Raw genomic sequence first — 17957 nt, 5'->3', positions numbered from 1 at the left:
AGCCTTGTGAGTGATTTTATTTCTAATTAAGGAAGGCTAAAAATGCACCATGGTGGTTACCAGCTTCTGTAGGGCTTAACATACGTGTTGAGTATGCTTTTCAATAAAAATATAACCTTTTTAAAAAAATATTGCACTTCTTAAAATTAGTATTAAGCATACTCCATAGGTTTTCAACAAATATTATTTGATGTTGCGAACAAGATACAAAGCTAAGAAAAATGTACAAATTAGAATGGGTTCTAGTAAACTTGATATTCAACTCCACAACCAGGCTTCTTTAAATATACTGTCAAGAATTCAGAAACTTGGGTTTGATCTAATATCCCTAACACAGGTGGCTAAAATACCAGGACATATGTTTTCTGAATCTGGCGTTTATCCTGGCTTTTTGAGATGTTTGGAAGAAATTCTAATATCATTATAAATTTAGGATTATAGTTTTCCCTATTATTCATATATAACACTTCTGAAGTATATCGGCTGTGTTGACAAAAGTGCCTAGAATTCATAGCAATCTGGAGCTAGCTATTCTCTTCCCAGGACTCACAAAATCTTAATTGAGCAAATTGAAAACAACCCATTCAATAGAGAGGCCCTTGGAATGTGGTCCCACTATCTCTGGACATAAAGAAAATGGCACTGAAAATAAGTGCTTTGGGGCCCACGTGGGCTCTTGCAGTTGGGGAGGAATTCGTAGGAAGTTTCTTTGTGTTGTCATCATTGTTGAAGTTTTTAGTGTGACTATTGGTCTCCACAGTGCCAGCCACATCCCAAATGGCTGTAAGCAACTTGAGGTGTGAGATCTGTCTCACTTGACTTTGTATTGACAGCATCCCCAGCCTTCTTCCTAGTGCTTAGCACGGCCTAGAAGATCGTGAAAAAATGATGGGAAATGGAGACTGAAATTCTGTTTTTTTTCATGCAGAGGCTTTGATAAGAAACCAAGTTGCAGAAGTGGGGTGTGTATGTGTGTGTGTGTAACAAGCTTTTAAGTGTGCGTGAGCTTGAGGATTATTCTCCTCCTAGGTTATTCAATAGTGATTCAAGGACTACTTAGCTTTTATTTTTTTGCTGAAACTTAGTTATACTGTTGTGTTCACAACGCCTGGGCTACCACCCCTAGTGCAATTCTGTACTGTAAAGCTAATTGGACAATTAACTTGGGAGGAACACACTTCCTAACCTTTGAATTAACAACACTGCCAACACATTAGAAAACTCCGAGGGTGAGAATGGTTGCCAACCAGGCACCTAATTATATTTCAGGAACTGTGGCCTGGGCACAAGCAGAGACTTGAGAACCTCCTGTGTAGCTTTCCTGTAGCTTGAATATTTGAGTCCACTCGTATTTCAGACCCTGGTAGGGACCATGCGCCAACTATGGACAATGATTGGCTACTCATCACAAATCCTAACAATTCCCAACAGAATAAGTTCTAGTCTTGTTAGAAGTCCTCATGTATCTTGAATTATCATGTGGATAAGGAAAACATTAATCTCCCTGGAGAAGTACAGAAAAAAAAAAAATAGAAATGTGCCTTCTCTCTGAGGATAAATAAGGCAGTTAGCATTTATAAAGCTTTTCAAGACAAATCTATGTGTGTGGTCTTAATGAAAAACTGAAGATGGAAAAAGAGCCAGTTGAAGAATTTTTTATTTTCCCCTATTTGTATGCTAATCTATTCTTTATAATATTTCAGTTTTCCCATTGATACAATGGACATTGCATTAGTTTTCTGTTGAGCATAATCTATTGCCACTAAGTTAGAAGCTGAAGCTCCAGTACTTTGGCCACCTGATGTGAAAAGCTGAGTCACACTGGGAAAGACTAAGGGCAGGGGGAGAAGAGGATAGTAGAGGATGATATGGTTGGATGGCATCACTGACTCAATGGGCATGAATTTGAGCAAACTCCAGGAGATAATGAAAGACATGGAAGCCTGGTGTGCTGCAGTAAACAACAACATCTTAAAGCAACACCATTATTTGCTGCTGCTGCTGCTGCTGCTGCTGCTAAGTCGCTTCAGTCATGTCCGACTCTGTGTGACCCCATAGACAGCAGCCCACCAGGCTCCGCCGCCCCTGGGATTCTCCAGGCAAGAATACTGGAGTGGGTTGCCATTTCCTTCTCCACCATTTATTTGCTCACAGAAGCAAATCATAGATCAGAAGTAGATCAGAAGTCCAGGGAAGTCTAGGCTTGATTCTCTGCTCAGAACTCACTAGGCTGAATTTCAAAGTGTCAGTTGTGACAATGATCAAATCTGAGGTTTGGGGGCTCTTCCAAGTGCGTGTGTTTATGGAAGATTTCAGTTCCTTGTGGCGATAGGACTGAGGTCCTATTACTCTGCAGCTGTCAGGCAGGGACCAGTCTCAACATCAAGAAGCTGCCCACATCCCTTTGTCAATGGTCCCCTCTATCTTTAAAGCCAGCAACAGACACCCTCCCTCATGTCCAAATCCCTCTCACATTTCAAATCCCGTTTGCCCAGAGGAGCCCAGGTCCTTTAAAGAGCTTGAATGATGAAGTTAGGGCCACCAAGGAGAAATTTCCTTTCTTAAAGTCAGTTGATTTGGAATCTTAATTACACCTTAAAATCCCTTCACAGCAGTACCTAGGTTAGTATTTGGCTGGATATCTGGAAGAAGGTGTATATATAAGGGAGTGAGTGAGCATCTTGAGGGTCTTTAGAATTTTCACAGGGAAAATAATGTTATGTAATATTATTATAATCTTAGAGTATTGTCAAATGGATTAGGTGAGATAAATGTGTAAAGCACTTAGCATAGTATCTAGTACAATAAGTCTAAAGAAGAGGGATCTAGTATTATTAATGCCTCACTATACTATATTTTCTTACCTACATGAATTTTTAAATTGTATTATGATAAGCACTTTAGAAACATAATGGAATATGTTTGTCATTATTTGGATACTCCACAGAAAACACATACTATGGTCAGAGTCAAAGAAAACAGGAATCTTAATGTTTAGTCTGTTTGCTAAAATTTCATGGACTAATTCAAATTATTTAAAAGCAGTGCAATAAAAAAAGGGGAGATCAGGATATAATTTATGTTGGCACTCAGCTCAAGCCTCCATATCCTTTGGCATAAAATGAAGTATGGGCCTCTGCATTGTTGTTCACTTTTTGCTTTCTAGTAATAAAAATGCATCACAGAATCCATGCCTTAAACACTGACATTTTTCAGGGAGAACTGTTTTGTTTCTCCTCCTGCTCTGAATGTAAAATGAATGCTTCAAATGCTCTATCCACACAAAGGCTTGATGCCCCCTTTCTCTCTTCAATAGTTCCAGTTGAGAATAGGCAGCATTATGCAATTTGGTGACTAGGCACCAATGATGAGAATGCTTCTCCCTGGCTATGAGAAGAAAAGCAGCTAAGGGGTTAACACTAATATTTTGCAAATGAAGGCAAGTGAAGAAAAAATTACATTAGCATAAGAAAAGGTAGGCTTAGGGGATTTTCCAGTCCACTGTTTGGTATAAGAGCTCTATGTTACCAAGGAGGAGGATGGCAAGAGAAACCCTAGTGTTTATGCTATTCTTGAAATGCATGGCCATTGTACTCATCCTACTGAAGAGAAAGTCCTCCTAGTTACCGAGATGGGAGATAGTCCTTTCTGGTAAGAAAAGTCACAATTGGCTATATTAGGAAAAACATCCTGAGTTAAGCCTGGCAAGAAAGTAAGAGGATTCCTCAGTAATGTCACTTCTAGAGGAGAGGTGGTTTGGGATTAAAAGTGAAAATATTAAGCAATGATTTTCATTATTAACTAGAATGGACTCCAATGTCTGTAATTAATTTCACTTAAATTTAATAGCTCATTTGAGAAATTGTGCCTAATTCACAGTATCTAAATGTAATTAGCAGATATTTCTTTTTCCTTAATACCTAGACTTATTTAAAGATTGCTTGATAGGGAATATCCAATTTCAAGTTATTATTATTTTTGCTAGTTGAAAGCATGCAAAATGACTGCGAAGATTCTTACTGATCTCCTTAGTGTAGAACATATACCACTCAGTTGTTACCTGTTTCTATGAAGGTGCTGAATTCATTTCTGTATCAGTCTTTGCTTTACTTTTATGAATAACTGACCAGTAAAAAAAAAAAGATTTTCTGATTCTGATTTTCATTAAATAACAAAGTGAGCACAACTGTCCAAATAAATCATAATGAATCTCATTAATTAAGACAGAGAAGGGTCAGCTTATTTCAGATAAATTTCTATGACATTATGTGCTGATAAGTATAGGAGAAATGGGGTAAGGTGAGAGGCTAATGAATGCGTTGTGTGTTTCTTAAGGAAAGTCTTTCCAGATTAAAGCACTGAAACTTTGAGTTACTAAAAATGAGAACAAAGATTAAAGATTATCCAAGTCCTGGGAAATTTGCCCATAAACTGATAATAAAATTATTTATAAGTCAATTGATAAGATCAATATTCAGGGAATATGTGTCAGGAATCAGTTGAGAAGGAGTTTGGGGGAGAATGGATACATGTATATTTATGGCTGAGTCCCTTTGCTGTCCACCTGAAACTATCACAGCATTGTTAACTGGCTATACCTCAATATAAAATAAAAAGTTAAAAAAAGAAATCAGTTTAAAAACAAAGATTTTACCATTACAGACAGATTGTTGTTATTTAGTCTCTAAGTAGTCATGTCTGACTCTTTGCAACCCCATGGACTGTAGCCTGCCAGGCTCCTCTGTCCATGAGATTTTCCAGGCAGCAATACTAGAGTGGGTTGGCATTTCCTTCTCCAGGGCATCTTTCCAACCTGATACCAAACCCACGTCTCCTGCATTGACAAGAGGATTCGTTATCACTGAGCCACAAGGGAAGCCCTAAACACAGAATATCACTTTTCAAACTTTTAGAATAGTGGCTTAGCCTTGCATTTAAATCTTGTTTATTTTGTCCCTTCCTTTGTTTATTATTTTACACATGGACATTAAAGATGTAGAAGTGATAAAATTTTTAGGTCTTCATCACTGAGAAATGACTTAAATAGATCTGTTTTCCCAACACAACTCTTGATCAGGAAAGGCATTATAAACCAAAGCTTGAGGAAAAGGGAAGAAAACGGGAGATAAAAAAAGAGTACCAGGTGATTTATCTAACGTTAACATTATGATATGATTTTGCTACTTTTTCCCCTTTTTTATTTTTTATTGATGTATTTAAGATTGATTTACAGTGTTGTGTTAGTTTCTGGTGTGCAGCAAAGTGGTTCAGACAGATAGATAGATAGACAGATGATAAGATTCTCTTTCAGATTATCTTCCATTATAGGTTATTACAAGGTGTTGAGTATAGGTCCCTGTGCTATACAATAGGTGCTTGTCAGTTATCTATTTTATATAAAGTAGTTTGTATCTGTTAATCCCAAGCTCCTAATTTTTTCCTCCACTCTTCCATTTCCTTTGGTAACCATGAGTTTGTTTTCCATGTCTGTGAGTCTGTTTCTGTTTTGTAAATAAGTTCATTTGTATAACTTTTTTGGATTGCACATGTGATATCAAATGATTTTTGTCTTTGTCTGATTTATTACACTCAATGTGATAATCTCTAAGTCTGTTTATGTTGCTACAAATGGCAGTATTTCATTCTTTTTATGGCTCAGTAATAGCCCATTGTATATATGTCCCACGTCTTTAACCATTCATCTGTTGATGGACTTTCAAGATGCTTCATAACTTGTCTATTGTAAACTATGCTGTAATGAACATTGGAGTGCACATATCTTTTCAAATTATAATTTTCTTCAGATATCTGCCCAGGAGTCAGATTGCTTAATCATATGATAGTTGTATTTTTAGGTTTTTAAGGAACCTCCGTACTGTTCTCCCTAGCAGCTGCACCACTTCACATTCCAACCAACAGTGTAGGAAGATACCTTTTTTCTACATCTTCTCCAGCATTTACTATTTCTAGACTTTTTGATGATGACCATTCTGACCAGTGTGAGTTGATACCTCATTGTAGTTTGGATTTGTATTTCTTTAATAATTAGTGCTGTTGAGCATCTTTTCACATGAGGGTAAGGTGATGTGAAAAAAAGCTAAGCTGAGTCTAAATGATGTCATGTTATAGTTGTTGGGGGGAAGAGATCATTAGGGAATTGGGATGGATATGTACACAGTGCAATATTTAAGACTGGTAACCAACAAGGACTTACTATGAAACACAAAAAATAAATGATAAGTCCTGGTTTTGAGTGCCTGCTCATATAGATACAGAATCATGAGATGTTTAGAGATTGAAGATGACACTCTTCTGCAGACCCAACACCTGTCCTTTTATAGAGAGGGCAGGGGAAGCACGGAGGGTCAGATTTATTTTACTTCTTGTACCTTTTCTTCTCAGTTGAAGAATCAAAAGACCACCTTTCCTCAACTGAATTTAGCGTTTCGTATTTAATTGCTCCACCTGACCTCCTCTTTGACTAGGAATCCAGACACTCAGACACGTTCATGCCCAGTGACCTTGGAATCAGGGGACATTAATTTTCTTCTTTTTACAGTATGAAGACTTCAGTCAAGCTGCTATTGACAAACTAAGCCACAGATATCAGAGCCCATGGTAAGCATATTTACATCAATTAATTAATGTTTCCTCCTAAATTATTAATAGAGTTAATTTCTTTTTATTGGAGTGAGTTGCTTTACAATGTTGTGTTAGTTTCTTCTGTACAGCAAAGTGAATCAGCTATATGTTTACCTATATCCCCTCTTTTTTGTATTTCCTTCCCATTTAGGTCACTACAGAGAATTGATAGAGGTCCCTTGCAATACAGTAGGTTCTCATTATCTCATTATCTATTTTATACCTGCATTGTTCTTCAATTACTCAGTCATATCCAACTCTTTGCAACCCCATGGACTTCAGCACACCAGGCTTCCCTGTCCTTGTCCATCTCCTGGAGCTTGCTCAAACTAATGTCCATTGAATCGGTGATGCCATCCAACCATCTCGTCCTCTGTCATCCCCTTCTCTTGCCTTCGATCTTTCCCAGCACCAAGGTCTTTTCTAATGAGTCAGCTCTTCACATTGGGTGGCCAAGTACTGGAGCTTCAGCTTCAGCATCAGTCCTCCCAGTGAATATTCAGGATTGATTTCCTTTGTACCTACATGTATGTGTGCTAAGTCACTTCAGCACAGTGGTGTATATATGTCAACTTCAATCTCCCAATTCATTCCATTCGCCCCTTCCCCCTTTGATGTCCATATGTTTGTTCTTTAAGTCTGTGTCTTTATTTCTGCTTTGCAAATAAGATAATCTATACTACTTTTCTAGATTCCACATACATGCATTAATATACAATATTTGTTTTTTTCTTTCTGACTTACCTCACTCAATAACAGGGTTATTTTTTTTTAATTTTTTTTATGTGCTATAGGTTTATTTGCACATTTGTGAATTTTTACTCCTAATAAGCACAGAAAATCTTCACTATCTACACAGTCAGTTCAGTTGTTCAGTCATGTTCAACTCTTTGTGACCCCGTGGACTGCAGCACGCCAGGCCTTCCTGGCCATCACCAACTCCCGGAGTTTACTCAAACTCATGTCCATTGAGTCGGTGATGCCATCCAACCATCTCATCCTCTGTCATCCCCTTCGTCTCCCACCTTCACTCTTTCCCAGCATCAGGATCTTTTCAAATGAGTCAGTTCTTCGCATCAAGTGGCCAAAGTATTGCAGTTTCAGCTTCAACATCAGTCCTTCCAAAGAATATTCAGGACTGATTTCCCTTTAGGATTGACTGGTTGGATCTCCTTGCAGTCCAAGGGATTCTCAAGAGTCTTCTCCAACACCATAGTTCAAAAGCACCAATTCTTTGAGGCTCAGCTTTCTTTATAGTCCAACTCTCACATCCACACATGACTACTACTTTGCTGGCAAAGTAATGTCTCTGCTTTTTAATATGCTGTCTAGGCTGGTCATAGCTTTTCTTCTAAGGAGCAAGCATCTTTTAATTTCATGGCTGCAGTCACCATCTGCAGTGATTTTGGAGCCCCCCAAAATATAGTCTGTCACTGTTTCCCAATCTATTTGCCAGATGCCATGATCTTCGCTTTCTCAATGTTGAGCTTTAAGCCAACTTTTCTACTCTCCTCTTTCACTTTCATCAAGAGGCTCTTTAGTTTGTCTTCACTTTCTGCCATAAGGATGGTGTCATCTGCATATCTGAGGTTATTGATATTTCTCCTGGTAATCTTGATTCCAGCTTGTGCTTCATCCAGCCCAGCATTTCTCATGATGTACTCTGCATAGAAGTTAAATAAGCAGGGTGATAATATACAGCCTTGACATACTCCTTTCCCAATATGGAACCAGTTTGTTGTTCCATGTCCAGTTCTAACTGTTGCTTCCTGACCTGCATATAGATTTCTCAAGAGGCAGATCAGATGGGCTGGTACTCCCATCTCTTTAAGAATTTTCCAGTTTGTTGTGATCCACACAGTCAAAAGCTTTGGCATAGTCAATAAAGCAGAAGTAGATGTTTTTCTGAAATTCTCTTGCTTTTTCGATGATCCAGCAGATGTTGGCAATTTGATCTCTGGTTCCTCTGCCTTTTTAAATCAAGCTTGAACATCTGGAATTTCACTGTTCATGTACTGTTGAAGCCTCACTTGGAGAATTTTGAGCATTACTTTGCTAGCATTTGAGATTGAGTGCAATTGTGCTGTAGTTTGAACATTCTTCGGCATTGCCTTTCTGTGGGATTGGAATGAAAACTGACCTTTTCCAGTCCTGTGGCCACTGCTGAGTTTTCCAAATTTGCTGGTATATTGAGTGCAGCATTTTCACAGCATCATCTTTCAGGATTTGAGATAGCTCAACTGGAATTTCATCACCTCCACTAGCTTTGTTCATAGTGATGCTTCCTAAGGCCCACTTGACTTTGCATTCCAGGATGTCTAGCTCTAGCTGACTGATCACACCATCATGATTATCTGGGTCATGAAGATCTTTTTTGTATAGTTGTTCTGTGTATTCTTGTCACCTCTTCTTAATATTTTCTGCTTCTGTTAGGTCCATACCATTTCTGTCCTTTATTGTGCCTATCTTTGCATGAAATGTTATTTTCTTGAAGAGATCTCTAGTCTTTCCCATTCTATTGTTTTCCTCTATTTCTTTGCACTGATCACTGAGGAAGGCTTTCTTATCTCTCCTTGCTATTCTTTGGAACTCTGCATTCAAATGGGTGTATCTTTCCTTTTTTCCTTTGCCTTTCGCCTCTCTTCTTTTCACAGCTATTTGTAAGGGCTCCTCAGACAACCACTTTGCCTTTTTGCATTTCTTTTTCTTGGGGATGGTCTTGATCCCTGCCTCCAGAACAATGTCATGAACCTCCATCCATACTTCTTCAGGCACTCTGTCGATCAGATCTAATCCCTTGAATCTATTTCTCACTTCCACTGTATAATAGTAAGGGATTTCATTAAGGGGAGGAATGGGGCAGGGCAAGTGAGATGAGAGCACGTTGGGGAAAAGGGAACCAGCCTGTTAAGAACAGCATCTGGATGTTGGAGGGTGGGACCTTTAACTATATAAATAGTTGTTTTCAATGAAAGAACAAAAATATAACTTTTTTGGTTAAAGCCCCTCATTTCATGCTGTTGGCCTGGAAACCACCATAATGCATCATGTTAGTTAATCAATGTAATCCTACTAAAGTCACACAATGACTTGAACTGACACTCTCTTAAGGCAGCTGGTAACCTAAATGAAACATGTCTAGCACAAGGTATGTTCAGTTACAGGAAAAGAGCAAAACCTAGGCTTATCATCTATTGGAACATGTAATTCAGATTTCTAAGGGAAAAGAGATCAATCGGCATTGCTCGTACAGGAGCGCAGATTTAATAATGTCTTTGTTCTTCTTAGATTTTTGGAGGTCAGTGTTTCTGCACTTTTGGGACACTAAGCACAATTGCTGCTTAAAAACCTTCTGGCCTCACTCTCAGGCTTGGCAGAGGCTCTGAAAGAGGATGATTCTAACAGGTCCAGGTGTGCCCACCTGATTGCATTCTCTCAGCTGTGCCAAGAGCCATCTCCTTCCTGGGCAAGGTTTGTGTTTAGCCTCCCCGACTGTTTGCATGTTCTGTTGTCAGTCAACTGCATTCACTCAATAAATCCAGCATCTCCTGTATTCAAAGCACTGCTAGACTCTGCGGCCACAGTGCTGAACAAGCTTAAGAACAAAGAGAAGTCACTGGGGACTTCCCTGGTAATACAGTGGATAGGAATCCACTTGCCAACGCAGGGGACACGGGTTCAATCCCAAATCTGGGAAGATTCCACATGCTGTGAGCAACTAAGCCCATGAACCTACTGAGGCCTTGTGCAGCAATTACTGAAGCCCATGTGCCTCGAGCCTGTGCTCTGAATAAGCGAAGCCGCCACAATGAGAAGCCCCCGCATTGGCAACTAGAGAGTAACCCTCGCTTGTCTCAATTCGAGAAAGCCTGTGTGCAGCAACATACACCTAGCTCAATCAAAATAAATGAATAAATACATTTTTAAAAAGAGGATTCATTGAAAGATTTAAAATAGGGAACAATGTGATCCAATTTTTTTAAAAAGATCACTCTGGAATATTGAAGTGCTGAGTGGAGAAAAAAATTGAAAAGTGACAAGATAGTTGTAGGAAGCTCAGCCAGGAAACAATTTCATTTCATCAAGTCACTCTTGAGTTTTCAGTGCTCTCTGTAAACAATCCAAAATCAGCTGTGATGATGGAGGGTTGCGAGAAGGAAAGGATTTGAGCTCAGCTTTCAAAGGAACGCAGGCTTTAAATAAATGAGAAGAGATGATGTTTGCTGTGACAACGAGCAGTAAGAATGTATTCAGAGATCAGATGAAAGATTTTAGCATTATCTTAATTTTACAGGAGAAGAAATTGAGCTTCAGATGCTAAGTAAGGTACACAAACATGGGTTACAGAGCTAATATCTGGGTCCAAGTTGACTGATTCCACAGATCTGGGCTGGAATCTGAGCTTGAATCTTTTCAGAAGGCTCTTCAAGCGATTCTGATCATCAGTCAGGCCTGAGAATGATTTGTGAGGACTGAAAGAAGAAGGAGATGAGCCTGGGGGCACCCACACCAGAGGAAAAGGTGAGTTAGCAACATGGAAGAAGGAAAGAGCCTCAGAGGCAGGGACCTGAGGACAATGGGAGGCTATAAAAGGCAGGGAAGAACTCAAAGAGGAGGGTTTATACAAGGAAATGGAAATCCAAGAAAACAATAACAGGCAAATATTTGGAAGTTATCAGTGGTCTCAGAAAAAACATTGGAGGAAGAGAAGAATGAGTTGAGGGCATGTAAGCAGCACTGAAGAATTTTTGTCGGCTGACATAATAGAGCCAAGAGACTGCTCTGATTTTGAGACCACAAGTCCAGTCAAGGACAATGACAGGATTTCCTCGCATACTTGGAAAATTCAACTTTCTTGAAATCAGGATGTGTTTTATGGTAGTTGTTTACAGATGTAATGACTCTCTTTCTGCCCCCAAGTTAATCTGTTATTGAATCAATGGTGTGCTATCCAATTTATTGCATCTAAAATTGTCGTTGTTATTTGAATAAAGCTCCCCTAGCAGTCCTGACCTTGAAGGTAGGTGGGGGAGATCCAAGATTTTGAGCCTCATTTACAAATGTAAATGCAAGAGATCTGGGTTCGACCCCTCAGTAAGGAAGATCCCCTGGAGAAGGGAAAAGCTACCCACTCCAGTATTCTGGCCTGGAAAATTCCATGGACTGTATAGTCCATGGGGTCGCAAAGAGTTGGACACCACTGAGTGACTTTCACTACTACTAATAAAGACAGGTAAAAACATACTTCAGCAAACTTGAGATGAAGGTCTGCTATGTGACAAGTTCTCAAAATTTAAAAAGTAATAAGCAGGGTCCTTGTGCCCAAGTCACTCACAGACTTTCAGGACAGATAGATGTAAAAAGATTTCAATACAACATCCACTGATGGAGAATGATCACAATAACCGGGTGTGGTTGACTATTCTTTTCCCTTCTGAATTAAAGGAAACATTCTTTTGTTTTAAATACATAAGTGTCTCTGAACATGAGACCTGATGATTAACTCATTTTTATGTGGTCTCTTCTTCTTGCAGCTGGGTGTTTTCCAATATATACAAACAGTATGTATAATTTCAATAAGAAGAATAAAAAGCACAGATAGGAAGTGGGAGAACAGTTTACAGTCAAATTAAGAGTCAGTTTGTAAGAGAATGTACTGCAAATAGTGAATCAGCGGGACTTTTTGTTTTGAGAAGTGAAATCTGTAAAAGTTACACGTTACTGAAACTTGTAGAGCATAGCAGTATCCTGCTTTCTTTTCCTTACCTTTAACATAGAGTTTGACATATAGGGGTACTCAGTACTTGGTGAATCAGATTTAAAAGACAAAATCCCTGTTCTTAATTACTCAGAATGGCACAGATTGGTACAGCTCAAGCCGGAAAAACTGGAGGACTTTTGGTCATGAGGACTTCCTGAGTGAGATGAAATTTAAGCTGGGTTTAGAAGGAGAACATTAGGAAAACCCCTGGTTGCCTCCCTAGGTAAACTTGTTATCCATGCACATGAAAGCCTTGCTGAGATTATGAAATCAACAGACTCATTCACAGGCAAACCTCCTTCCAGAAAGGCACTGCCAACATGACCATGCCCTAATGTCACTATGAAGTTGCCTCTTTGCCATTTATTTGCCAATGTATCATTTGTCTCAGGACTAATGTCTTAAGGACTGGTTCACAGTCCTGTGGACAGCCACTGTCAGTAGACGGTGGGGTTACAGGTGTGGGTGTCAAGGATGCTGCAGATTCTAAGGTGAGGGTGACCAAACTAGGTGTCAGTCAAGAAGAGAGGAGCAACATGAGTTTTAAAAAGTCAAAATTAACTACAACGTCCCCTAACTTTTCATTTATTTGAGGGTCACAGCTCTTTTCAGCATGTTGGCTTTCCTGTGTCTGCCTTCCTATAATCAAAGGATTTGTTTGTCAGCTCCCATTCTCAGGAGGTGCACAGCATGGCATAGTTGAAAGAGTGCTGAAATGAGAATCAAGAAAAGCTGGTTTCATCAGGAATTTATCCTCCTCCAGGAAAAAAATGAAGGAGGTTTAGCTAGAAAGGAGTCCAAAAGTGTTTGCAGCAATGCAAAGTCAGAAATAGCCTAATATCCCCCAAATAAGGAATTGCAAGCAGTTGTGAAGTGGAATCTATAGTGATTAAGAGATATAGTACATACATACCATGAAATATTACTTAGCCATAAAAAATGAAACAATGCCATTTGCAGCAGCATGGATGGACCTAGAGAGTGTCATATCAAGTGAAATAAACCATGGAAAGACAAGCAGCACATGATACCACTTATATGGGGAATCTAGAAAAATGATACAAATGAACTCATATACAAGGCAGAAATAGACCCACAGACATAGAAAATAACCTTATGATTACCAAAGAGGGTAGAGGGAATAAATTAGGAGTTTGGGATTAATGCACACATGCTACTATGTATAAAATAGATAAACAACAACAACCTTCTCTATAGCACAGGGAATTTTACTGAATATTTTGTAGCAACTTATAAGGGAAATTAATATGAAAAAGAATATATATATTCACATACACACATGTGTTTGTATATATATATAAAACTGTGCTGTACTCCTGAAACTAACATGATACTGTAAATCAACTACACCTCAATAATAAATAAATAAAATATTTTTAAAAACAATAACATTGAAACACGTATATTATCATATGTGAAACAGAACACCATTCCGTGTTCGATGCATGAGACAAATGCTCAGGGCTGGGGCAATGGGATGACCCAGAGGGATGGGATGGGGAAGGAGGTGGGAGAGGGGTTCAGGATGGGGAACACATGTAAACCCATGGCTGATTCATGTCAATGTATGGCAAAAACTACTACAATATTGTAAAGTAATTAGTCCCCAACTAAAATGAATAAATTTATTTAAAAAAAACAAAACAAATAAATACAGTTCATAGAGGGGAAAGGGGGGATTCTGAAGACACTTCCCACATTCAAGCCCCCATTTTAACACCTGGAAGCTGTGAAACCTGTGACAAGTTATTTAAACTCTTTATGCCTCAGATTTCCAATCTGTAAAATGATTATAACAGAGTCTACTCCTCTGGAGTAGATGTTTTATATAGATGTGTTGTTACACATACAACACTTAGAACAGCACTTGGTGCATATAGTAAATGCTCAGTAAACAGTGTGACCATATATTTTATCTCCTAAAATAGGACACTCTTGAAAGTAAAACAGGAAGCTAATGGAATTAGGTCACCTGGACAGCAGACTAACCTGAAGGTATCCTGAGCAAATCAAGCCACTCTGTTAAGAAACATTCTCAATTAGTTAAATAAATGAAATACATTGAAATAAATAAGTTTAAATAAACCTATTAAAATTCTTATTACATTGTTAGGAAAAACAATCAGTACAGAGATTCAGTATGGGAGAGAAATTTCACACTATAGAGTTAATCTCACAAAAGTAGAACAGAAAGTCCAAGAGACAGAAAGGAAGAAAGGAAAAAATAAGAAAGAAAGGAAGAAAGAAATTAAAATTAAATTAGCCTAGTGTCTAATAGACCTTAAAAAGAGATCAGAGAAAACAGAAGAAAGAAAATCAATAATGTAAGAAAATTTCTCAGAAGGGAATAGCATGAATATCCAGATTGAAAGGCTCTATCAAAGAAAAATGACAACAACTGTATTAAGATATGTCACTGTGAAACTTCACTTCTGGGATGAAGACAATTGCCAAGCCTTCCAGAGGGAGACTAGGACGTGTACAAAGGATCCAGAATCAATAAGGCATCACACTTCTTGCCAGGGATCCTTGGCTCTGGAAGACACTGGTCAATGACTGCTCTGTCTGCTAGAATGTGACTGTCAACCTGGAATTCTATACCCTGCCCATCTATCAAATGTGGAGATAGAAAAGAGACATTTTCACTCATGTATGTATTCCCAAAATGCATTGTTTCCTAAGAAGCAACTGGAGAATATCATCTAGCAAAATAATAAGGGAAAGCCCAGGAAAAAGAAAGGCATATGATCAAAGAAACAAGAGACCCAACAAAGGTGAGAGGCAAAGAAGATTCTCAAGATGGTAAAAGAGAAGACCAGGAAAGTGGACGTGCAGGAGCCCAGGGGAGGAGCAGGGCAAGTAGGGGCTCCCAAAGAGGGCACTTACTTTATACAAATGTTGAGTGAAGTCCTGAAGAAGCAAATGAGCTGAAAGTGGGTGATTTTGGATAAGACAATGCTGGGACAGGGAGCAGAGAGAGATGGGGAGTATTGTTAATTATAAACATTTTAGTACTACTTATTTATTATTTATTCATTTTATTGAAGTATAGCTGATTTACAATATTATGTAAGTTGCAGGTGTATAATGTAGTGATTTTTTAAAATAATTAATTAATTAAGCTGTGTTCATTCTTAGTTGCAGTATGCAGGATCTTTCATTGCAGCTCAAAGACTTTTCTAATTGTAACTTGCAGGCTCTGGGGCATGCAGGTTCAGTAGTTGTGACAGAGGGTCTTAATTGCCCTGCAGCATGTGGGATCTTAGTTTCCCAACCAGGGATCAAACCTGCATCTGCTGAACTGGAAGGTAGATTCTTAACTAGTGAACAACCAGGGAAGTCCCACAATATTGTGATTCACTTTAGTACTATTTATCTGTATTATGCATATGTACCTAAATGAGTGCATTCAAATGGAAAAAAATTAGCATCTCATTATGTGCAATGTACAAGCATATTATTTGATAAAAATGAAAATGAATTATAAAATGAGAGAAATAAAAACTCAGTTGAGTTTTAGTAGTTAGGGTTCCTAAATTGAAAAAATTTCTAAAACTAGGACTTTCAGTACTAAAGAAATATGCACTGACCTGAATAAACAGGGCTTTCTGTTTACTCAGAAAGGTAGAAGGTGTGCCTGTATTTGGCATGAATTAAGGGGTGTATAGAAAATTGCCTGTTTTCTTTCATAATGAAATACTGCCAAAGCCAGTTGTTAAACTAGCACAGACTTAATGACAGCCACTATTTAAAAATATATTGGTACACAAATATTGGCTTTTCTCTTGGAGTTGTTTTCCTCAAAACTTCCGTAAATCTTGACAACTTTCTATTTTTAAGGCTGTTGGTGACTGGCACTTTGGAGGAATTCCCGTGAGCATTAAGGAGCAAAGTGCTGCAATTTTTAGAATTTTTGTTTTATTGAAGTATAATTGACTTACAATGTTGTGTTAATTTCTACTGTACAGCAAAGTGACTCACAAACCATTCTGGTTTATCACAAAATATTGAATATTGCTCCCTGTGCTATAAGTAGGCCTTGTTGTTTATCCATCCTTTTAAAAAATATATTTATTTGGCCCCGCCAGGTCTTAGTTCCAGCACCCAGGATCCTTGATCTTTATTGCAGCACGTGGGATCTTCAGTTGCAGCATGCAAACTCTGAGTTGTGGCTTGTGGGATCTAATACCCTGACCAGGGGTCAAACCCAGGCCCTCTGCACTGGAAGCTTGTCGTCTTAGCCCCTGGACCACCAGAGAAGTCCCCTATCCATTCTTTATATAATCGTTTGTATCTGCTAATCCAAATCTAACGCTTCCCCACCCCCTTTCCCCCTTGGCAACCACAAGTCTGTTCTCTATGTCTGTGAGTCTGTGTTTTGTAAGTAAGTTCATCTGTATCATATATTCAATTCCACATATAAATGATATCATATGGTATTTGTCATTCTCTGTCTGGCTTATTTTACTTAGTATGATCATCTCTAGGTCCATCTATGTTGCTGCAGGTGGCATTATTTCATTCTTTTTAATAGCTGAGTAATATTTCATTGTATTCTTTTGAGATTATCCGCACTCATTCTTATTTTTGTTACCTAAAAACTGCCTCTGTGCTTCTTCCTCTGGACCCACCCACCCCTAGCCTCCTCCCCTGAGAGTTCTCTCCAGCAGGGTGGAGCAGGGGGAGGCCTCTCAGGAAGCTCTGGTGCAGTAGAAACAGCGTGGAGCTCCCATGCTGGTCACCACGGTGGGACCACGCAGATGGTGGAGGCCCATTTATTCATTCAGTAAATATCCAGCTGCTGACCTCATGCCAGGCACTGGAGATTCAGGAGTGAGCAAGATAGACATCCTTCCTGCCTTCCTTATATTCTATCAGGAAAGACAGGACAGACGCAGCCTAATGTATGGCCGATCATTTCATTGTAGGACCTGTTGCAAGGGAGAAGCACAGGCTGCACATAAATGTTTCTTGTTGGCTGAGAGGCTATTATTCATCCCGGGATGGAGCACATAGAGCAGAAGAATATGATACAGCTGTGTTGGAAAGGAAAGTTAGTGAAAGAAGAGACAGTGCTCTTATTCTTAAGAAGAAAACTCACTGGGCAATCACTATGTCCAGGTGGAGAAAATTCAGTTCGTGTCAGAAGAGAACCCTTCACTGCAAATTACTCTCTGTGGAACTTCTGAAAGACACTGAAGTCCAAAGCGTGTGCAGAAGAGGCACTTTTGACTTGCTGGCCTGTTTTCTTCCCTTTCTCAGCATTACATATATCAGAACAGTGGCTCTTAGGGCTTGTTTCAGGAGACCAGTGTCACTGAAAGAGCAGCTGCTGGTCCTAAAGTAATAGCTTATGGTGTTGAAATCCAAGCATGGCCTGCAATCCAATACAGATGTTAGGCAAAGACAAAGGCAAAGACAGTTGATGTGCTGAAAAGAGTACAGAAAAAAAAGGGGCAAGGTGTGTTAGTGTTTTGATTGTTTCATTTTGCTATAATTGATTCAAGATGTTTTTTAACTTTTTATTCTATAT

General features: G+C 38.8%; 1 protein-coding gene across 4 annotated transcripts in view; it reads left to right on the top strand.

Moving 5' to 3' along the window:
- The window catches only part of SPMIP2 (sperm microtubule inner protein 2), a 117702-nt gene that overhangs the window by 57975 nt on the left and 41770 nt on the right, over positions 1-17957 (top strand). For 2 of the 4 annotated variants that reach the window (XM_081541729.1, XM_081541730.1), the window contains exon 3: positions 6560-6618. In XM_081541729.1, coding sequence (XP_081397855.1) covers positions 6560-6618 — 59 coding nt within the window. Of the gene's footprint in view, positions 1-6559; positions 6619-6793; positions 6832-9930; positions 10114-17957 lie in introns of all 4 variants that reach the window. The other 2 variants (XR_014068854.1, XR_014068853.1) reach the window with 2 other exon arrangements.

Source organism: Giraffa tippelskirchi, chromosome 11 (genome assembly GCF_054371585.1).
Source record: "Giraffa tippelskirchi isolate mGirTip1 chromosome 11, T2T-mGirTip1v1.2.pri, whole genome shotgun sequence".
In the NCBI taxonomy this organism is placed as follows: Eukaryota; Metazoa; Chordata; class Mammalia; order Artiodactyla; family Giraffidae; genus Giraffa; species Giraffa tippelskirchi.
This window is presented reverse-complemented; position numbering and strand designations above follow the sequence as displayed.